The following is a 23,406-nucleotide window of genomic DNA, read 5'->3' as shown; positions in this document are numbered from 1 at the left end:
TTCTCTTTTTTCCATTCGCTGTTTACACATTGTTGTAATAATTTAAGCAGACAGGTAGAGTTACGCCATTCAAAGAGATATCAGAGAAACTGGAGGGGCCACCGAAGTCACAGAACAGATGTTCTATAAGACCACTACCTCCTAGAAACGATTTTTTTTTGTTTGCAGTGGTTTTGGAAGGCAGTTTTTTTTAATTATGTACCTACCTATGTTACTTCCTTTTGAAGTACTGAACCCTAAAAAAATGCGAGCTATGTAGGTACTTGTTTTTGCACTTTTTGCTTACAACTTGATGTGCAGTGCAGTGTCATATTAATTTTAAATCATCAAAATAGCTTGCTATACATATCGTAATGCTAATAAATTGGTACCTAAACATTTTTTATTAAATACTAGCTGATGCCCGCGACTTCATTCGCGTGGATGTAGGTTTTTTAAAATTCCCGTGGGAACTTTTTGATTTTCCGGGATACAAAGTAGCCTATGTGCTAATCCAGGGTATAATCTATCTCCATTCTCAGCCCAATCCGTCCAGTAGTTTTTGCGTGAAGGAGTAACAAATATACACACACACACACACACAGATACAAACTTTCTCCTTTATAATATTAAGTGTGATAGGTACTGAAATTCGGCATTGGGTATAAGTAGGTAGGTAAGTTAGTAGATTTTTCTTTTTTCTGTAATTGGTAAAAAATAGCTTGTATCCATTAACTATTTTCCGTTAAACTGCACCTCGACTAGTTACGTTAGCTAATCTATTTATAGCCCAGCTTTACGTAAGCCATCCGACATGTTTCTTGGTTAACAGAAAGTTGCTATGCGACGCGCTGACGCCAGTAATGGACCAAGAGCCAGCTAGGGCCCATACCTTCGTTATTTAATAAAAGCTGAAGGTTTCTCTGCGTAATATTGTCCCCAACACAGAGAAGTACAATCAGCGACTATGAAGTTTTCACAAAGTCACCATGATCCAAACTTCATAATCGCTGATCGTTTTTCCCTGTGTTGGAGAGAGAGGTCCACACGCAGAGAAACTTTCAGCTTTTATAAAATAATGAAGGTCTGGCCTTCGTTCGCTCTCTCTCTATAACCACTACCATGACTGGCTGCTTCTTTCGCTATACCTATTATTTACTTACTTCTGATTTCATTTCGTACCTTTCGTACCTGCCTTTCTTTATTATATTTGAAAGATTTCAATGGACTATAAACTTTTTTTGAGCTTTCTGATACGACAAAGCCTAGCGAACATCAATATTTCGTCTTCATTATCAAGCGATAGATGTTCACTGCTGGATGTCTCTTGTAGAGAAAGTCTTGCGCCGCCTGAATCCAGCGGCTCCTTGCAACTCATTTGATATCGTCTGTCTACCTAGTCACTAGTGAGGGATCTTCCGAATCGCTGCGCTTTCCGGCGGTGTTATAACTCTATTTTTTTTTTTTTAATTATATAGACTAGCGCTTGGCTGCAATCAGACTCGCTAGCAAGTGATGATGCAGCCTAAGATGGAGCGCGCTTGCCTAGAAGTTGCCTATTCACTCTTGACTTGAAGGTACCCATATTATAGGTGGAAAGGAAAACTGATGCCGGAAGGGCGTTCCACATTCTAGCGGTTCGCATTAGAAAAGAGGAAGCAAATCGCTTCGTTCGTGTTCGAGGAATTTCGACTACGTATGGATGCAGACCAACAGACGGAAACGTTTAAGTGCGGAAACCAGCCCAGAGAGAAGAAGAAGAAGAAGGATGCAGACCTTGACGATGCCTGGCGGTACGATGGTGGAAAGGTGAGGGAGGACCATAGGTTTTCGAACGATGTGCCCTGCCATTGCCACTTCAGCGTGCTTCAATTTCGCAACCCGTTGAGCTATGTCGGTTAACTCCAAGCATAGCTCTCTCCGTCGCCTTATGCACATCGTGGAAATGCAAATCAAGGAACGGACAGACAGGGCTCGTTTTCCTCGAAGAATGGCACGCGCACACAATTATCATAACAACATTAACTAATAATTACTCAGTCTACCTTCCTTTTATTTAATCACTCAAGTCACCACAAGAATCGCAATCACGTAAACAAGGCACGTTTCTGCACATGCTCCAGCCTCCTCGATTCTCGATTAAAATGGATGCCGCGTTACTAATCATATGAATCACTACACGTTGACAGACACGCGATTAGCGATTGACGTGCAGTATCTTTGCATTTTAGATAGTTTATTAATTTTTTAATATAACAAGGGTAATTTAAAAATTTATAACACCCCCGACAAGTGAAGGTTACAGTAACTAGAAAAGAGCTGATAACTTTCAAACGGCTGAACCGATTTTATTCAATTATAGCTAAGATCACTCTCGATCAAGCCACCATTCAAACAAAAAACTAAATTAAAATCGGTTCATTAGTTTAGGAGCTACGATGCCACAGACAGATACACAGATACATAGATACACAGGTCAAACTTATAACACCCCTCTTTTTGGGTCGGGGGTTAAAAATAGCGAGCAAAACGAGCAACACCTGATGTAAGATTTGCAGCACCAGAGGGACCGCTACTGGAACTGCCAATGCGTTACCGGCCTTTCAGGAATTTGTTCATCCACCTCTTGAATAACCCTACGTTGAAATCTAGTGGGAACACCGACGAAGGGACTCGGTTCCACAGTTTACATGTGCATGGAAAAAAGATCTGGCATAACGGGCGGTCGAAGTCCACCAGGCACCAATTGACAGACAGACAGACAGACGGACAGCGGAGGTAATAAGGTCTCTTTGACACCCTTTGGGTATGGAATTCTAAAAAGATGCTGTCACATGAACTTACATAAGCATATTACCAAATAGAGTCATAGCACGTGTACTAATCGATGTCACGCGTGTATTGAGTAACGACATAAATCTTTCTCTTATCATTCTCGTACATTTCATTTAATTCTTATTTTATCTGGTAACGTAAAAACTAAACTAGGGAAACTTCTCTTACCAAATGCAACCATTTGACGTGCCTAGTGAAAAACCATGAAATACCGTCCGTACTATGTAGGTACCTAATCCATACTAATAGAAACTTAAAAAGTTTCAAACCCTTACTTCACCCCCTTAGAAGTTAAATTTTCAAAAATCCTTTCTCAGTGGATATCTACATCATAGTAGCTATCTGCATGCGAAACAGCCCGAGCAGTCCAGTAGCTTGAGCTGTGCGTTGATAGATCAGTCAGTCAGTCAGTCAGTTTTTCCTTTTATTAACCCCCGACCCAAAAAGAGGGGTGTTATAAGTTTGATGTGTATATCTGTGTATCTGTGTATCTGTCTGTGGCATCGTAGCGCCTAAACGAATGAACCGATTTTAATTTAGTTTTTTTTTGTTTGAAAGGTGGCTTGATCGAGAGTGTTCTTAGCTATCATCAAAGAAAATCGGTTCAGCCGTTTGAAAGTTATCAGCTTTTTCTAGTTATTGTAACCTTCACTTGTCGGGGGTGTTATAAATTTTTAATTTACTTTTTCTTTATAAGTAATTAATTAATTTACCTAATTTTTTTTTTTATTTAGATTAAGATTTTACCAAATCAATCTTCCAATTAGATAAGTAAGCCAGTTCCGCGTCACCAAGTGTGCCAAGAAACGGTTAGCCCAAGAAGTAAGACGACCTAAGTAACTGTCCCGCCGCCGAGCCTTGAGAATCTTCACATGGGAACGGAGGCGCTCTCAATAGCCAGTTACTTGGAAACAATTTAATACGCAGCTAAATTTTGCAACGACTCTGTTATTTACTCGTAGAAAAACATATTAACACAATTTGAGCAGCACGGTTTTAGAAATAACTAGATGATATTATCTACGACTTCATCCACGTAGATACAGGTTTTTTAAAATCTCACGATAACTTTTTGATGTTGCGAGCTATAACCGCCAAATTATAGGCGCCTATATTTCAGCCAAATCCGTCGTAGCTTTTGCTTGAAAGAGTACATCACACGCACACGTACCCACACGTAGCCAATTAATACTCAATACTAGATGATAAGTGATAACCGCGACTTCATCCGCGTGGATATAGGTTTTCCTCTTTCATTTGCCGGGATAAAAGTAGCCTATGTGTCAAGTCAGGGTATAAGCTATCTCTTTTCCAAATTTCAGCCAAATCCGTCCAGTAGCTTTTGCTTGAAAGAGTAACAACACACGAACACGTACCCACACGTAGCCAATTAATACTCAATACTAGATGATAAGTGATAACCGCGACTTCATCCGCGTGGATATAGGTTTTCCTCTTTCATTTGCCGGGATAAAAGTAGCCTATGTGTCAAGTCAGGGTATAAGCTATCTCCATTCCCAGCCAAATCCGTCCAGTAGCTTTTGTTTGAAAGAGTAACATCACACACACACGTACCCACACGTAGACAATTAATGCTCGATACTAGATGATAAGTGATAACCGCGACTTCATCCGCGTGGATATAAGTTTTCCTCTTTCCTTTTGAAAGAATAAGAAACATACACACGCACATACAACCTTTCGCTTTTATAATATTAGTGTGATGTGATGATATATTTCAATAAACTACTGCGTGTCGATGGCCATTCACAAAACTGGCCTTCCCAGTTCATCTGAGATCATTTTCATTAATAAAAAGTGGCCTAGAACTCCACAATAATTGACCTCGTCACTCCGAGTAAACAGAATCTTTAATTTTACACTAAGCCAAGTCAGATCAGAATTTAACTCGTATTTACCTACTGGACATGAACAGGGCTCTCTCCGTCACTCGCTTCATACAATCGTAGTTCAAATTTCATTTGAATATTAAGCAACCAAAGTCCATAAAATTTTGCAGACATATTCTAGAAACTAATATCTGTGTCTGTGGTGTTTTAGATTTTTCTAAAAATATGTAGTTTTAAAATTACAGGGGCTCAAAGATTTGTATGTAAATTTTTAAGACCGCGTAACTTTGAAACCGAATATTTTTACAGAAATCTGGAAAACCACAGACATAGATATTAGTTTCTAGAATATTATGTCTGCAAAATTTCATGGACTTTGGTTGCTTAATATTCAAATGAAATTGGAACTACGTTTGTATGAAGCGAGTGACGGAGAGAGCCCTCTTAAATTTTAAAAGCTAAGACACCGGTGTTATGATAAGTTTGACCGCTTTGTTTATAATATGTGGCATCGTAAGGATCATTATGGATGGACTGATTTTAATGCGATTTTTTAAATTCGGAAGCATGCATAGTCCCGATGGACCTTGGCTATGTTTGATGAAAGCCTGTTGAGCCTTTTCAGGATTTTCTGTTCTTTTCTCAGCTAGTATAAGGATTTCATACCTACATAACTATCTACCTTTTGAATGAAATAGGTACATAGTATAATTTACTTTTCCCAATTTTTCCTACGGAAAATAAAACATTATTTATTTTTTGACCTAACAATGTACTTAGTTTAAAGATTGTAGAAATGTTGATGACCGAATTTAGCACATAACGTTGGCTATAAATAAATACACTGTTTAGAAAGTTGTAGGCAAATAGGTAAGTTTCATAATATAGGGGCTGATGAGTGATGACTATGTACGGTACTAATAATATTATTTTCTCTCAGGGTTGTCCACCGCACAGTTTCAATAGACTGATATTTTAGAAGCTATTATTGGTAGGGACACCGCCCAGGCCCGTCAACGCGCCGGGCCTTATAAGAAAATGTTTAATCTTCTAATTTATACGTCTTACTCAAAAATCACGCGCATATGTAAACTCTACATAATATGACGTAAGACATGTAAATCATTTATTTAACTTGTCAATATAGAAACAGGTTTTTGGTAATAGGTAGATAAGTAAGCTTTGTTATGTAGTTAATGATACCTTGCGAGGGGATTGGCATCTTGAAATCTCAAATATAATTTTTATTTTTTTTAAATACGATTATAAGACCTTAAATATGCCAACGCCTAGCCAAAACCACTATAAGCTCTACCCTAGGTATACCCAGGTTTCACTGAAACAAGGTTGCAGCAGGTTGACAGTTTACGTAAAAAAAAAAATTGCCGGAAAATGACAACCCTAACTAAAAAAATTCTGTTGCCAAAATGAAAGTTGAATTCGTTTCAAGACTTCATTACTAATGTACCAGACAGTCTGTCTGCACTACCACGTAAAATACCAATTTGTTTTTATAATATCTGTGTCTAGACTTCCTTACCAAAATGGTGATAAAGAAACCCTCATGGTGAGACTTCGTCCGTCCATCTGTCCGTCTGTTTATCCATCACAACTGCTTATTTCCCTACGAATGATATCGATTTGAATGCTTGCCTAAACTTTATTGCAAAATGAAAAATTAAAAATATTCTTATTTGAAGAATGCAAAGTTCGTATTGTTCAAAACCAAGCTCCTTTATCACAGCTTTCAATAATACGAGCATTGTATTCTTGATTTGGCCCACCCTATCAAAAAAGTGGAAACTGTGATAAGGGAGCTTTAATAGTGCCGCCTTCCCTATTAGTCCCACATAGTCCCAGACCGATGACCTGAAGAAGGTGGCGGGGAGCGGGTGGATGAGGAAGGCGATGAACCGTTTTTGGTGGCGCGCTCTTGAAAAGGCCTATGTCCAGCAATGGACACATACAGGCTGATGGAATGGAAAGTCCCATCTGTAAGACACTTTAAGAGATTTCCTTTGGTAGGGTTGATCCTTACCCAAGGTAGGATTTAAGAAGTGGAGCCATCAAGATCATTGATGCCCAATAAAAGGCTTAGAAGGTGATAGCCCTGACTGACAGCCCGAACAAAATCATAAGTACCTAGTAGCACGGTTGAGGTGGCCCCGCACGTCACCCGCGCTAACCCGCAACGGATTAGCGCGGGGGCCGTGCGAGTGTGCGGGTCCCCAACCCGGTTGCCATCTCAACCTGTCGTGCGTGTCGTGTACTTAGTTGTTTATAGTCCTGTCAAAGGAAGCGGACCGTATCAGTTCCCGTTCTCCTCGATCCATTACCTACCTCCAGCGTTAATTGCGTTACTACACCGCACACACACACACACACACATACTTACGTAATGACCTCTATTACGAGCGAAATTAGTCAATTTATCGGCGAGTACTAATCGCTCATTATGCCTGCGGGTATGATAAACTAACATGGATTTGTATTCCTTTTCTATTTTTAGCCTCAACTAGTAGTTTCGCCCAGGTGGAAAGTGGAAATCTGTTCCACAGATAAATATGAATTTACTTAATGATGCCAGCGATTTCGCGTGAATTGAGGTTTCTAAAAATCTCATGGTAACTTTATGGTTTTCCGGGATAAAAAGTAGCCCAAACATACATTTTTGGCTTGTTAACGTCCACGTTTCAGCGTTATAATAAACGAGGAAAGGAAAGACAATATTCAAGAAAATTTTACTGTTCCAAAAACATAAAAAAAAATAATTAAAACCTGTTCATCCTAAAATATGTTTTTTTAAGTAAATTATATGAGACCTTTTGCCTTAATGGCATCAAAAAAGAATTTAATAAAACCGGTACCAGCCAATAACCGGTACAAAATAACGATATCAAACGACTTTGCCATTAATGAAAATCGAACAGTTGGAAATCATTACGTAGCCTAGCTAGCAGGCTTTATCTTGGCCGTTACGAAACGATTGGTCCGTGGGCGGTATGTGTGCGTTATTGGAAGCAAAAAAAAACCGGCCAAGTGCGAGTCAGACTCGCGCACTGAGGGTTCCGTACTCGGGTATTTTTCCAACATTTTGCATGATAAATCAAAAACTATATACATAAAAATAAATAAATATCTGTTTTAGGATGTACAGGTAAAGCCCTTTCATATGATACCCCACTTGGTATAGTTATCTTACTTTGAAAATTGAAACACATTTTTTTTTAAATGATGTACTTAACCACAAATTCGCGGTTTTCAGATTTATTTCTGTACTTGTGCTATAAGACCTACCTTTCTACCAAATTTCATGATTCTAGGTCAACGGGAAGTACCCTATAGGTTTCTTGACAGACACGACGGACAGACAGACAGACAGACAACAAAGTGATCCTACAAGGATTCCGTTTTTCCTTTTGAGGTACGAAACCCTAAAAATTACACATACCTAACATATCTTTATGACCTTTATGAATAAGTACGTTTTGAGGTTGACGTAAACCGTCTCTACATAGTACACTAAAAATCAAAATTAATCACTCAGAACACCTATTGCAATAAAAATATATGTAGATTCGAATATTTCGGTCCAATTTTTGATTTTGGTATTAGATTCGTTAATTACTAGTTAAAGCAATCTTTTTCGTCTCTGGATTATATATGGCCGCCATTTTGATTTTACAGATCAAAACTTAGGTAAGACGAATCGGTAAACGCCTCAGTAATTAAAATCCATCCAGCCATTTGGATTTTGACATGCTTCGAGAGTATAAAGATCAGAATCCCACATACAAAAAAGGCGTGTGCCGTGTATCCCAGATAGGCGTGAAAAATAATAACATAACTATCTTTGCTGCCGCATAGTCGGGTAAAACTCAAAAAACTATAATATACTAGCCGATGCCCGCGACTTCGCCCGCGTGGATTTAGGTTTTTCGAAATCCCGTGGGAACTCTTTGATTTTCCGGGATAAAAAGTAGCCTATGTGCTAATCCAGAATATTATCTATCTCCATTTCAAATTTCAGCCAAATCCGTGTAGTACTTTTGCGTGAAGGAGTAACAAACATACACACACACACACACACACATACACACAAACTTTCGCCTTTATAATATTAGTGTGATTTACAAGAGCTAAAGGCAAAGATTCGCTTTGTATTGAACTAGAGGGTTCTTGGGTGCATTTTTGACGTTTTCAAATTCATACAGTAAACAACACAAAACAAGAAACCAAGTCATTAGTCATGCAAGAAACAGTCACTCATTTTTTGAAGTGGCCTTAAAAATTAACGTTGCATTGCAGTCGCAGACTGCAGTAGGTACCTACCTACCTACCTATTCGATATCAGAGCCTCGAACTGACTAGAAATGTAAAGGATTTAAGATTTCTCGTCCGTTTACCTTGCCTTATAATGCAGAAATGATTGATTGAAATTTATTTTTCGTAATTTGACTGTCACATCATGTTATGGCACGCTTTTTGCATTTAAAAAAAATTCAGATACAAGTTAGCCCTTGAGTGCAATCTATGGTAAGTGTTGATGCAGTCCAAGATGGAAGCGGGCTCACCTGGAAGTGGTTAGGCAGTTTTCATTAAACCCATACTCTTTTGGTTTCTACAAGGCATCGTACCGGAACGCTAAATCGCTTGGCGGTACGGCTTTTTTTTTCTCTCTCGTCTGGCTTTACAAAGATTAGCCAATGTCAAGTTTGTAGTTATTTGTAACAAGTTAGATAAACTATACAAGTATTGGACCCCGTCTGTGACGGCGCTCGCCGACATACGCACGGCACCCCCTTAGAGCGCTTTCCAGTCAGTTTTAACAAAAAAAACACTCCAAAAAGGCAGAGCACGCCCGCCAGCTAACACCGACACAGACAAAGTCTCCGGTACACCTTTGCTACTAAGGCCCCCTACATAGGCTACTTTTTAACCGACTTTTAAGAAGGGAGTTGTGTTTTTCTACCTATGTACACCGAAATCTCCGAGATTTCTGAACCGATTTGCGTCATTTCTTTTTTAATCGATAGAGGAACTTTGCGACATTGTTTCATAAAAAATTTGGATTCCAACTCCTCAATCCTGATGCTGCAGGGGATCTGACCAATCCACGCGGGCGAAGCTGCGGGCATCAGCTAGTTATAAATAAATTATGTTTCAAATGTCTACAATACTAAAACTACTGTTTGGTCAAATAATTTAAGAATTTCTGATAAGAACTGAAGGCGATTTGTATTGCTTTACGGCCAATAAAGACTCCAGCTACAATCACCTTCACAAATTAGCGATGGAATATGTCACGTTAATAAAATTTAAATACCTAGTTATTTAGTATATTTTAAGATACATCTAGGATAATAATAAAAACCAGCGTCCAGCGCTGAAGCTTGATGAGACTTAGTGCTGAGTGGGGAACCTCATTTAATAATTAATTTAGGAAATAGTTTTCACTTACGTTTTGTAAGCATACGTTGCAAAAGGATCGTCAACAAACATTTTTTTATCTATCTAAGTATCTATAATAAGTAACTGTTAGCTATACGTTATGTAGTTAGGTAAATTATTACCTTTATGTTATAGCCAGGAGCTTTAGTTTCAATAAAAATCGGTGAATTTGAAAGCGAAGAAGAATAGGACTTATTACTAACAGGAATAAGGAGCAATTTTAAATATGGAATTAATTAAAATTGATGTGGGGGGTATGATGGGGGTTTACCTATTAAATAAACTGTTTAACAAAATATGTATGTAATTAAATTAGCTTCACATAATAAAATGGCTTATGTAGGCTCTAAAATATAGTAAAATTAATAGTTCTTATTTATCCACCGATATCCGAAAGATGAACAGATTTAAATTAAACGTAACGACAATTGTATTCGATTTTAAGGGGTAGGTAGTTGAAAATAGAGTAACAAAATCGTTAAAGTCCACTCACCAAACTGTAATGCATGGAGGAAAACTAGCAGAAACACTAAAAACCCTGTCAACATGTTTCTAAAAGTACAAAATAGCACACTTTCAACATAGAAACAACATTATTGAAAAAATTCAGAACGTCTTGCATCGTGCACCGATAGTGAAAAAAACAAACAGTAAAATTATTTTTAGCACAACACTACGTTTATTCACACTCGAAGTACTTATTATATTGAGCACTTGATACATAAAACTGTTAATTTTTATGCACAGTAGAAGGAAATAGTTACATTTCGGAAATAACTAAGTTACGATAATATGTGTACGATATATCGTATGGTATCATGGTAGCGCGATGAACACGTCTATTCGCTTCGGCGCGGGTAAGCGTTTAGCGGACGGCGGGAATGGAAAATGGAATGTACCAGCGACCGGTGCGAAGTGCACCCAGCTGGCGCTTGGCGGATGTAATCTGCGTAGGAAACCGCTTTGTTGGCAAATGAGCTCACCCAGAGGCTTTGATGGAGTTACCTTTGATCTTTTTAAATATAGAGTGAGCAAAAGAGCAAGCCGATCACCCAAATTGATCATCATAATGCTTTCAGACTAAGTAAGAATATAACAAACTTTCTGCCATTTAGGGTTCCTTTATTCCACCATAACTTCTAAATGCCTGAAAAGATCGCTCGTTCCCAATAGTTCAACGGTTGAACTTGTGGGAACGAGAGGAAAAGATTGAATGCATCAACCTGAGTTAGACTAGAAAATTTTGAAAAAAATCTATATGGCTGGCCAGTCATGTTTTTAATATTTATGGTTCTGTACCTCAAAAGGAAAAACGGAACCTTTAAAGGATCACTTTGTTGTCTATCTGTCTGTCTGTCCGTCTGTCGTGTCTGTCAAGAAAACTCATAGCGTACTTCCCGCTGACCTAAAATCATGAGCAGGTAGGTAGTTACCTAGGTCTTAAAGCACAAGTAAAGAAAAAATCCGAAAAACGTGAATTTGTGGTTATATCATACAAAAAAATTAAATTGAAACGTGTTTCACTAAATCGCATAGAGAAGGCGCTGACCGTTAATAACTCGGAGAGTTCTAAATAAATGTGTTAGGTAGGTATATCTTGTACGATGAATTTGAATTTGATGGTGCGGAACCCGTTGTGTGCGAGTCCGACACGCACTTGAATTTTTTAAACTGAACACTTTCAAGTAAAGATTTTTATGTAATCCTGTGAAAATGATACTGCCATTGGCGGTAAAAAGTTAAAATGCCATAAGCCTACTTGGTCGTATTCGTTTACAAATTGCGAAAAACCGAAGCGAAAAACCAAATTAAATTTGAATTTCGCGGGCAGACCCGTGTCATGCACCTTAACAGAGTATTGCCTTATAAACCTAGAATCCAGAGTCGTGCTATAAAAAAATTAAATGACAGTTTTGACACTGACAGATACAATGACAACAAAAGTAATCAAAAGTTTGCTGCTGCCGTGGCGTGGCGGCAATGGATAAAAATCAAAATCAAAAGTTTAAACAGTAGAAAAATAAATAATTGCACACCAATATGTTAACGAAATATTAATTCCTTCCGTCCAAATAAAACATAAATAAAGACATTTGTGAGATTGTGAGAACGTAAAAATGTCTTACTTTAAAAATATGATTAAGGTTTTTGCGGGTTGTTGCTCGAGCGCTTTTCTTATGGAAATAATGATGGAAAAGGCTCCACAAAGTGCAAATCTTGTAACATTTCTTCAATTTTTTTTCATAGCCCTGCAAGGGCTTCTAACTTTAAAATCTCGGCTGGTAAGAAACTTTCTACATAGTGTCTCGTTTAAATCCAATTCTAAACTTTTAATACAAATTGTAATTTCAATGACTTCAAAATTAAAACATTTGCATGTCAATTTAACTAATAAATTGTTTAAATTAATAACCTGCATTAATAAGTGACAGTAAATTGCAATGTTATGTTATCAATAATACTTACTAGTAAATAATATGTAATGATTCAAACTCTTTACAGTTTAATCCTCGAATACCACTTAAAGAATACTTCATATTAATATCATTATTCTTCGTAACAAGTGTGGCCAATAACTATGTGTATGCTTTGCATGTGCCTTCTACATTACACATGATCATAAGGTAATTATTATTGCTTCCTTCTTTTAGTTATCTAAATCTGCCACTGCTGGATTAATGCTTCCTCTAATATGAAAAAGGAATGAAACTTGGTCCGACTGACATAATGGGTTGGTAGGTTTATTCACAAATAGCACCATTTTAACCCCCGACCCAAAAAGAGGGGTGTTATAAGTTTGACGTGTGTATCTGTGTGTCTGTGTATCTGTCTGTGGCACCGTAGCGCCTAAACTAATGAACCAATTTTAATTTAGTTCTTTTTGTTTGAAAGGTGGCTTGATCGAGAGAGTTCTTAGCTATAATTCAAGAAAATCGGTTCAGCCGTTTGAAAGTTATCAGCTCTTTTCTAGTTACTGTAAACTTCACTTGTCGGGGGTGTTATAAATTTTTAATTTACACTTGTTAAGAGGGCTGTCTCCGTCACTCGTTTCATACAATCGTAGTTCCAATTTCATTTGAGTATTAAGCAACCAGTCCATGAAATTTTGCAGACATATTCTAGAAACTAATATCTATGTCTGTGGTTTTGCAGATTTTTGTTCAAATATTCGGTTTCAAAGTTACGCGGTCTTAAAAATTTTCATACAAATCTTTGAGCCCCTGTAATTTTAAAACTACATATTTTTAGGAAAATCTAAATCACCACAGACACAGATATTAGTTTCTAGAATATGTCAGCAAAATTTCATGGACTTTGTTTGCTTGATATTCAAATGAAATTGGAACTACGATTGTATGAAACGAGTGACGGAGAGAGCCCTGTTAAATTGTTAGAAATGCTTGCTTACTTGATGACAATCATGTTTAGTAAAAAGCTATGATGTCTAGGTTGGAAGATACTAATTCACTCTTGTCCTTGTCAGGTATTTATGTAATAATATATGGCAGGAATTATGGAAGCTTGAAGGGCATTCCACACCTTAGCACTAGTATCAGAAACATTGAGCAAAAATATTTTGTCTGAGATTTGTATTTTTGTTGGATACAATTCCATTATGTTTTAATTGTTTTAGATCTGCCTCATCACCTGCAAGTATGCTTGTAAGTTGGTATGCAAAAAAACAAAGGCCAAGAACAACAGCTTTAGTCGGATCTGTTATAATAAGCATTGGAGTGTCACTAGCAATGTATGGAGGTGCTACTGTTGTTGAAGATAGCAAGGGGAATTTCCTACACTGGTGTCTAGGAGTTACAATCTTGTTGACTATGTTAATAGTTGGGGCATTAACTGGACTACAGCAGGAAATATTGTTTAAGAAATTTGGGAAACATCCAGAAGAAGTAAGTATTATTTTCTTAGAACTTCCCCACTTTTCCCACTTAGTGAATGGATGACATCAACTGAGTTGTAGGAAGCCACTGGATTCAGGTGGCGCAAGACATGTGTCGCATTGTGTGCCAAAGAAAGTATTCACAGCAGTTTGGTCAGTGTGCACTGATCTTTATTACACAAGCACCCAAAAAAGGAGTTTTAAGGGTTCATGTTTGTATCTATGTGAGTTTCTTTATTACACCATAACTTCTAAATGCCTGAACAGATTGGATGCATCAAACTGAGTGTCACTGACTAGAAAGTTTTTGAAAAAAATCTATATGGCTGGCCAGTCATGGTTTTAATTTTTATGGTTCTGTACCTCAAAAGGAAAAAAAGGAACCTTTATAGGATTACTTTGTTGTCTGTTCGTCTGTCATGAAAACCTATAGGCTACTTCCCGTTAATCTAGAATCAGGAAATTCGGCAGGTAGGTAGGTCTTATAGCACAAGGAAAATTATGAAAACTGTGAATTTGTAGTTACATCACAAAAAAAATGTGTTCATGAAAAAATTAATTTACTAAATCATATATAGATGGCGCAGTCCGTCATTAACTTGCAGTGTTCTACATTAGTGTTAAGTATACCTTGTACAATGGTACGAAACCTTGGCCTGCTTTTTTAACGATAGTTTAGCAAACCTATTACATACTTTCTGGGATAAATTTAAAACTTTTCTTTTTCAGATGCTGTTCTACACTCATATGCTACCACTTCCTCTATTCTTGAGTATATACCCTCAACTACACAGTATAGCATCCGATCTATCCTCCACCCTTTGGTTAATCTTATTTGTTAACATTATATTCCAATTTTACTGTACTCATTCCGTCCATGAGCTAGCTACTAGGGAAAATTCCACAACTGTTACTTTTATATTAACTTTAAGAAAATTTGTTTCTCTCATGATTTCTTCCATAGTTTTTAAGAATAATCTGACTATGTTACACATTTTTGGAACTGTTTTTGTTGTATTGGGTACATATTTCTATTTTGATTTTTTCGCTGGTAGAAAACAGCAGCCTGTCAGTTATAAAAATAGTTGGCAACCTGTATATGAAAAAGATAAATGAGATTGCATTAAGTATAAAGAACTCTATTGAATCGAGCTAAATACTGCAGTTTGGAACAAGTTTAGCTTTAAAATTGGCAACAGTAGTTATTTTCAGAGCATTTTGTTATTTAGGGTTAATCTATTTTTACCAAACTTATAGAGCTATTATTTACAAGATTTATATTTAGAATAAGTTGTGATTATTATAATGACTAGGAGAGTGATACAGGTATTTTGAGACCATTTAGGCTAAGACTAGGCTTTCTGTGAATATAAAAAAATGTTATGAAAAGTGTCCACTAGCAATAAAAGTTGCAGGACCCAGCTCTAGGCTTTGGCAAGTTAGTTGCACAATATAAACACTGACAGCATTCAATTTCTAAGTTTTTCCATTGAAAAGGAGCATCTGCAATTTCTCGTACAATCACATCTGAAGTTTTATTGCTAGTGTCCACTGCATTAAAATCATGTTGTATTCCATAGATGTTTTCTCAGCCTCAGTTATTTTCATGAAGGTAATGTGTTCATAGCTTTTTCGGCATGATGGAGTAACCACCATAAACATATGTATGGAATACATTTACATAAAACTTTTTTTTAATTATATTTTTAAATATTTATATATTGTGAGAACTGATAATATTGATTGTGACTTGTAAGAGTAATTATTATGATGTGATATATGGTTGTTATAAATAAAACGAATGTTTATACTTAATCTCATATTTATTTTACTGTCTTAATAATAATTGTACAATAGGTACTAAAAGTTAATTAACTTTAAGCGTTAAATAATAAATACATATCTAATTTGATTTTTGATATTTTTTACAAGAATGACAAAATTACAAGCTGCAAATGTCGAGATTAAAAAGTAACAACTACTAAGTCTTAAACGCATACACAAATCTCTTACACTATTTTTACAGTTAAAATCACAAAGTCCTGTCTTTAAACCACCAATAACGCACTTAGTATCTGAAAATGAACAAAAGTTTCATTAATAAAAAAGTAACAAAATTCCACTATCTAAGTATTTTGTATTTAATCTGACCAGAATGATGAAAGAATGGAGGTGTTTGTAAATAATCTTTGTCACAAAAATTATCATTCTTTTATAGTGGCACATGTACAAATAATAATTCATCAAAACTACTTCTTTTATAGGGGCACATGTACAAATTCATCAAGACAACTTCTTTCATAGTGACATATTGTGTACAAATTCAACAAGACTACTTTCATAGTGACATATTGTGTACAAATTCATCAAGACTACTTCTTTTATAGTGACATATTGTGTACAAATTCATCAAGATGACTTCTTTCATAGTGACACAATATCCTTGATGAATTTGTAGTACTACCACTACTACTTTTTGTTATAGAATTCAAAAATCAAGTATATTGAATACCTGACGTTAGATGCTCGCACACAAGTGCTGATGATTGTAAATAATTGTGAATGCAACGATTATTACCTGTTTCTGCTAATAGATCTGCTCCGGTGTCGTGAGAGTGATCTCGACGAGCGTCGTATGGGGCTTTTCTCGGGACTTATGTACCTGTTCTTGCTATCGGATCGGCTGCGGCGGTCCCGCGAGCGCGAGCGGCGCACGGAGGGCGAGCGGCGGCGCACCGACGGCGAGCGGCGCGGCGAGACCGATCGCCCGCGCGAGTACGACCGCCTGCGAGGGCTTCGGCTACGTGTTCTGTGGATTATACTCATAGCTTACTTACATGCTGGACTGTTTCGTAACAACGTCCATAAATTACGTCGAATATAATTTATGTATAACAGTTTCTTTTCTGTCATAATATTCAGTCATCCCATTCATGCTCCAAACAAATTCATTTCAAATAAGTTCATTCCCATGTATCAGTATTTTACATCTCACTAATTTTGAAAGAATTCGAGCGTCGATACACAATAACGTCAGAGTAAAATGAAAACGGTAATTGGTTTGACGTCAAAAGTTCAGTATCACGGATTTTAGTTTTAGCTTGGAGCTCTGGCTGTTAATGTATGGGGCAGTTAAGGTCCATTTCACTTCAACGTTAGTGTTTTGATGCTCGTACTCTATCAAAGTTGGTGAGATATAAAATTTTATAGGAAACCCAGCAATCAATTTTACTATTTCATTCACTCTTCAATTATTATCAAAAAATCCTCCACCATTTTAACGTACGTATTTTATGGACGCCAATTTTAATCTTACGCCATTATATTTTAACTTATTTAGTAGCACTTCATTGGTTCAGTAAAAATGTTGTCCTTCAAATAAAATTTTGTCATTCAGTTTTTACTATATTTCTTGGGATGTGTAAAGGAGGCACAATATCAAATAACTACATAAACTGGAACCTACAGTAAACTTTAACAACTCATTATTCAAATAGTACAAACAAAATTCATCTGGTATTAATCTGTTTAAATACATTATTTTGCTCCAAACGCCTTTTTTTCGCTAGTACTAGAATACAGGTATTAAGGTAAGGCAGTGCTAAGTAAAGGATTCAAAAAGTACCGAGACTTGGTGAGCCTTGTAGGTCGTCGACGATGTGAGGCTGCTGTGAGGCCGAAGGGGGTTTGTATACCGAGGCGGAGCAAGTTTCAATGTGATCTTCAAATGATGGCTTTAACCGGAAGTTTCGCGAGCGAATTGCGGGTGGTTGTAGTCACAAGTTGAGTATTCGGAGCCCCGGTGTCGGCGCGAGTGTGCAGTCGCGAAGCTTCAGGAGTTTGCAATGATGCAGGATGTAGGTGCCTACTGTGGCTCCCGATAGTTAGGTCCAGGTTTATTCAGGGCTCAGGATTAGGTGATAGCTGTTAGGAGGACTGAGGGGACGCAGTTGGTGAAGGCTTCAGTTGCGCGCAGTAGTTTGGTGAGCCGTTCGCAGAGCGGGATGTAGTTGCGAGCGACGGTCGCGGATGTCTTATTGGGCAAGAAGCCGTAGTTGTGGTGAAGAGATGTGGTGAGGTCGTTGGTGTGTTGGTGGTTGGTTGATAAAATGGACCTGCAAACGTTCCAACACCCACCACATTTAGTTTCGCCATTGTTTAGGTTAAACTAATAAACTACAAAAAAATTAATGTTATTCTATTAAAAAAAGCAAACCCTAAATTGTGAACTCTGTAAATTGAATAGGGATGTTGCCCATGTCAAATATAAATTATTTTTTTATTATTATATATAGAGGGGTTTCAAAATACGCTAAATGCATGTAACAATTTAAATTATCAACTAAACTAAAAACCTGTCAAGTGTGAGTCAGACTCACACATGAAGGGTTCTGTAACATCCTAATATAATTACAATATGCATTGTTTAATTTTTTTAATTTGCATGGCAGCCATTTTGTAATTTTTATTATTCGTTGTTATAGCAGCAACAGATATTTTGAAAATTTCAACTTTCTACCTATTACAGTTTATGAGATACAACCCACTGACAGACAGACGGACAGCAGAGGCTTAGTAATAGTCCTATTGGCACCCTTTTGCTACAGAACCCACATTCCACTATTTCAAACAAGCTTCCATACTAAGCAGTAAACGCGCATATGTTGGATTGATTAGTTAGCAACATCCCTATTTAGAGTTTTCAAATCTAATTAAAAAAATCTAATAAAAAATATGATGCCAATACTTAGTAAATTAGTTATCAGATACATTTGAATTGTGTTCATAATTCAGTCAATTTATGTTAAGTATCTACTGTGAATGTTAACAGTAAAAGTTACAAGTATTGGCGTCATACTATGCAAATATGAATCTCATGTTGGACACAAGTATAGAAACAAACCAGGCATACCTGCGATCTCGTCGTGTTCTCCCATTGGACATTTCAACACGAATTCTGGTTCCACAGCAACGTCTGTCAACAAATTTTAAATTAATAGGTGTTTAAATGATATTACAACAGCAAAGATTCTACAGACAGACAACTACAAATTTTTTGTTTACAAAATAGGGCTGCATAACTTTTTTTGTTTGGAATATAATTAAATGTGACATCTCAGACCACATCATCACTTTCCATCAGGTGTGATTGTGGTCAAGCTCTTACCTATAATGAATTAAAAAAATTTTTTTAATTAGATACAATAAACCTTAAACAATCAAGGGTCAGACCATGGTACCCAATTTAGCTAAACTCTACAAAAAGATAAAATTATTAGAAAAAATTCTACATCTTTTACAGCAATTGTGAAAACACATGGTTATAGTCTGGGGGTGCAACATGGCCATCTCCACAGTCATATTGCCTTGTGTTCAGATTGACTTGTTTTATTAACCCCCGACCCAAAAAGAGGAGTGTTATAAGTTTGACGAGTGTATCTGTGTATCTGTCTGTGGCATCATAGTTCCTAAACTAATGAACTGATTATAATTTAGTTTTTTTGTTTGAAAGGTGGCTTGATCGAGAGTGTTCTTAGCTATAATCCCAGAAAATTGGTTCAGCCATTCGAAAGTTATCAGCTCTTTTCTAGTTACTGTAACCTTCGTGGGGGGTTTTATATATTTTTTATTTACACTTGTACAACTGAATTACCTAAACATTATTAAATAAATAAATAAATAAAAATAAAATCGTTTTATTGCAGGTTAGGGACCCATATAAACAGTAAAAAATACAAAATATAATATAAAAATTAAAATAGTTTAAAATGAAATAGTTAGTCATTTTACGTTAGGGATCTGGTGTACCCGTAGCCAGTGTTTATAGAACACATTGTCAGGGGACGCCTGAGCGACGACTTTAAGCATCTTATTTTTAGAATTGCGGACTGTTTCCCAGAAACCCGCAATTCTATTTCGTATAATGGCGTAGTAGTCCGGGACTCCAGCGTCAGCGAACATGCCCGACGCACTACAATACCTTGGCATTTTTAATAAAATGCGAAGGGCATCATTATACTGTACCCTGAGGATGTTAAAAGATCTTTTGGTGTAATTGATCCATAGTTGTGAAGTATAAAAACTCATACAATAAGCTTTAAACAATGTAACTTTAACATCCTCAGAGCACCGAGCAAATCGGCGAGCGAGCATGTTGCACCGTATTGCCAGTGACCTTCGCTCTCGTTCTATATCAAAATCGTCGCTCAGGGATCCCGTTAACATGTGTCCGAGATACCTGAACTGTTGCACCACCTGAACTGGTGTTCCATCTAACAAAACTGGTGGTATCCTCTCCGGGCCTTTACCAGCTCTAAAAATCAACATTTCTGATTTGCGTACATTGTATTTTAATCCATGTCTCAAGGCGTAACCTTCGCAGATCGATACTAATTTACGGAGACCGTTTATTGAGGGGCTAAGCAGCACCATGTCATCGGCGTAACTTAAGTTGTTAAAACAAACTCCGTCAATATGACAACCGATGCCAGTACCACTTAGCTCCTCAATCAGGTCATCAACGTATAGATTGAACAGGTCCGGAGAGGTTAAACCGCCCTGACGTACACCACACTCTAGTCTAAACTCACTAGAGGCTGTGTCGCCCCAACGCACAATGTTCGTTTGGTTCTCATACCAGTATCTCATCAGCCCGACAATACTGCTATGTACATTTGAGTCGCGCATTTTTCTCCATAATATATTATAATTAACAAGATCAAATGCGCGAGTCAGATCCAAGAAACACGCATACACCGATGTATCACGACTTTTATAGTAATTTACGACGTGCTTCAGAGACAGAATTGCCGAGTCTGTAGAGAGACCGGGACGAAAACCAAACTGAGCATCACTAATCTGTACATTCTTCATCAGTTCAGGCTGCAACAACCGCTCAAGTACCTTGCCGGCAATTGTCCCCAGCGAAATGGGCCTATAGTTAGCTATACTGGACATATCGCCCGTCTTGTTTTTTGGCACAGGAACCACTACCGTCTTTAACATATCTGCAGGAAGATAACCATGTTTAATGCACATATTAAAGAGCGTTGACAAGGCCTCATACAATTTGTTTCCAGCGTATAACATGTGCTCAACACTCAGACCATCATGGCCTGGTGATTTACCACGTTTCATATCTTTAATCGTTCGGAATATATCAGTTGGACTAAAGTGTACTGTTTTAGGTGATGGTGACAAAGGCTGAGAGTGGAGCACATGTGCAACGTCTAATGGTTTCACGGAGAAATGTTTTGCAAACATGTTGGCTATCTCCCTGCTGTCCTGTACGTTACTGACACTCACTGGCCTACTTTCTTTTTTATTTAATGATTTAGTCGCTTTCCAAAACTGTGTAAAATTTTTGTCAGCTCTATGCGTCGCTAAAATGTCCATTTTTATAGCTTCCTCATTATTCTGGCACCATTTTAATTTCTTTTTAAATATAGCACGAGTCTTTGTCATGTCATTATATATTTCTCCACTACTGGGCTTACCACAGTCTATCCAAAACTTAAAACACAGTCTTGCAGTTTGATAATACTCTTTTACGTGATGATTCCAGCCAACTAGTTGTTTTTTATGGCGGAATTTGTGTACACCAGATCCCGAATATTTACTATTAATAGCTGCATATTTTAAAATACCAATAACATTATTGTAAAAATTATTAATAAAATCTAAAACATCGTTAGAACTATCTAAGTCGTTTGTATCACAGTGACTAGATTCGAGTAACTTATTAAAATTTTCAGTACATAAATTAGTATACATATTTATTTCATCTGCATTTCTCTGTCCCCATCTTATGTCTTTATGTAAGTTATCATTATTACACTCCTTATTATCTACTTTTTTAGTCATTAGCTTAATATCACAGTTAACAAATAGTGGGAAGTGGTCAGACCAACTAACACCATTATCCACACACACACACACAACTGTATTTTTTGCGGCAATAGTTGTCAGGCAATGATCCAACCACTTGGTCGTTCCATGGGACTCACTTAGGAAGGAAAACGTTCCAGAGTCTGCTCCTAATACATCTATATCTGCACAAACCCAAGTCTGCTCCTCACAAAATGACAGCATCTCTTTGCCGCATCTTATTGAAATAACTCAGGGGGACAATACTGTATATTTTATTTAAGTCCACATTTAGGTGTAAAAAAATGTTCCCCAATCCAAGACAAGTGAAATTCACAAGAAAATCCACATCTCAGTCTCAGTTTGGAGGTACTATGCTTTAGCACACTTATGACTCAAGCATTTCACATTGAAAATGAAATGGATCTAAGGAGCGTGCAAATAGAAAAAATTGTTTTGATTTAATTTTCTTAAAAAGATGAAATTGTATTATGTAGACTAAAAGGAACTTAATAATATGAAAGTTAATTGTTAACACAAAGCTAATCTTTACAGATATCTATTTTAAATCATAATTTATTTGGGTTAAGTACATAAATCTGGAAACTATGACATCATAATATTGAGTACATAAGCTGATTTGCTTTGCTAATAGGGAATAGGTGGTTTCAGGAAGAAATTGGCGGAATGAAATCAAAATGGCGAACCACTATCACAGCAATATGGAGCGAGTAAGGAACTATTGAAATCAATCAATAATTTCTGAAGTTATCATAGATAATGGTATATATAGTAAGCAGAGGTACTTACGTGCCATCTAATCCTCGAACTGCATCTTCAGCATCGCGTGGATCTTCAAATTCTACAAACGCAAAACCGGGAGGATTCCGAGCCACCCACACGTTCCTGATACTCCCATATTTAGAAAATACTTTCTCAATTTCATACTTTGAGGCGTTCGTGCCGAGGTTACCTACGTAAACCTTGCAAGACAGATCCCATTCCCGATAGCGAGACATCTGCAAAATGAAAAAATCCACGTCTTAACAAAATGCGACGCCATTTTCCTTTGCGCGCACAAGCTAATCTTTTAGTTTAAATATATATTAAAATAGAGATATTACCTTGTTTTTATTATAATAACCGTGAAATTTTATCAATCAATCAAACTTGAAACAATTTTTACACTTTTTAGAATAATAGAAAATCACCTTCAAAAATCACGACCACGTCTGTCTACTTCAGCTGAATGAAAATTGATGAATGAAATATGAATGAGATGAGATTAGCATGAATGAAAGGAAAAATCTAGATTCTAGAATGAGTGAAATGAATGGAATCGCCACTCAACCTACAGTCGCATCAGATGACATGATATGCAACAAGTACACTAGATAAGGTGAGCCATATAAAGTGATAGCTAATCTTTGTGACAATTTAACAAAGCGTACTGAAAAGTAAAATTGATATTATATCTATGTACAGTGCCAAATGGTCTATAATATTAATGGTTGTCGTATTGCCCTATGTTTC

General features: G+C 36.9%; 3 protein-coding genes across 5 annotated transcripts in view; 1 reads left to right on the top strand and 2 right to left on the bottom strand.

Annotated features, from left to right (window-relative positions):
* The window catches only part of LOC123864422, a 77,696-nt gene extending 66,626 nt beyond the window's left edge, over positions 1 to 11,070 (bottom strand). Inside the window, exon 1 of the mRNA XM_045904837.1 lies at positions 10,609 to 11,070. Within this exon, the coding sequence (XP_045760793.1) occupies positions 10,609 to 10,663 (55 nt within the window). The 5' untranslated portion in view covers positions 10,664 to 11,070. The remainder of the gene's footprint in view (positions 1 to 10,608) is intronic.
* Positions 11,071 to 12,068: 998 nt separating this feature from the next.
* On the top strand, positions 12,069 to 15,822 carry LOC123864425 (UDP-xylose and UDP-N-acetylglucosamine transporter-like). The gene is made up of 4 exons (XM_045904840.1): positions 12,069 to 12,397; positions 12,618 to 12,739; positions 13,750 to 14,017; positions 14,737 to 15,822. Exons 1-4 carry the CDS (start codon positions 12,233 to 12,235, stop codon positions 15,121 to 15,123), a joined length of 942 nt encoding a protein of 313 aa, XP_045760796.1. The 5' UTR covers positions 12,069 to 12,232; the 3' UTR covers positions 15,124 to 15,822.
* LOC123864427 (RNA-binding protein 1) lies at positions 12,333 to 23,143 on the bottom strand. 3 transcript variants are annotated; one of them, XM_045904843.1, is made up of 6 exons: positions 22,998 to 23,143; positions 22,684 to 22,892; positions 18,920 to 18,982; positions 16,586 to 16,816; positions 15,840 to 16,082; positions 12,333 to 12,343 (listed from the first exon to the last, which is right to left on the bottom strand). In XM_045904843.1, exons 2-5 carry the CDS (start codon positions 22,890 to 22,892, stop codon positions 16,076 to 16,078), a joined length of 510 nt encoding a protein of 169 aa, XP_045760799.1. In that variant the 5' UTR covers positions 22,998 to 23,143; the 3' UTR covers positions 12,333 to 12,343; positions 15,840 to 16,075. The 3 variants fall into 3 exon arrangements, with proteins under 3 accessions (XP_045760799.1, XP_045760801.1, XP_045760800.1); XM_045904845.1 differs by lacking the exon at positions 12,333 to 12,343 and having other exon boundaries at positions 15,868 to 16,082; positions 16,670 to 16,816; XM_045904844.1 differs by lacking the exons at positions 12,333 to 12,343; positions 15,840 to 16,082; positions 16,586 to 16,816 and adding an exon at positions 16,936 to 18,122.
* Between the last annotated feature and the right edge of the window lie 263 nt (positions 23,144 to 23,406).

Source organism: Maniola jurtina, chromosome 4, assembly GCF_905333055.1.
Source record: "Maniola jurtina chromosome 4, ilManJurt1.1, whole genome shotgun sequence".
Taxonomy (NCBI): Eukaryota; Metazoa; Arthropoda; class Insecta; order Lepidoptera; family Nymphalidae; genus Maniola; species Maniola jurtina.
The sequence above is the reverse complement of the archived record's forward strand: the minus strand, read 5'-3'. Positions and strand labels throughout refer to the sequence as shown.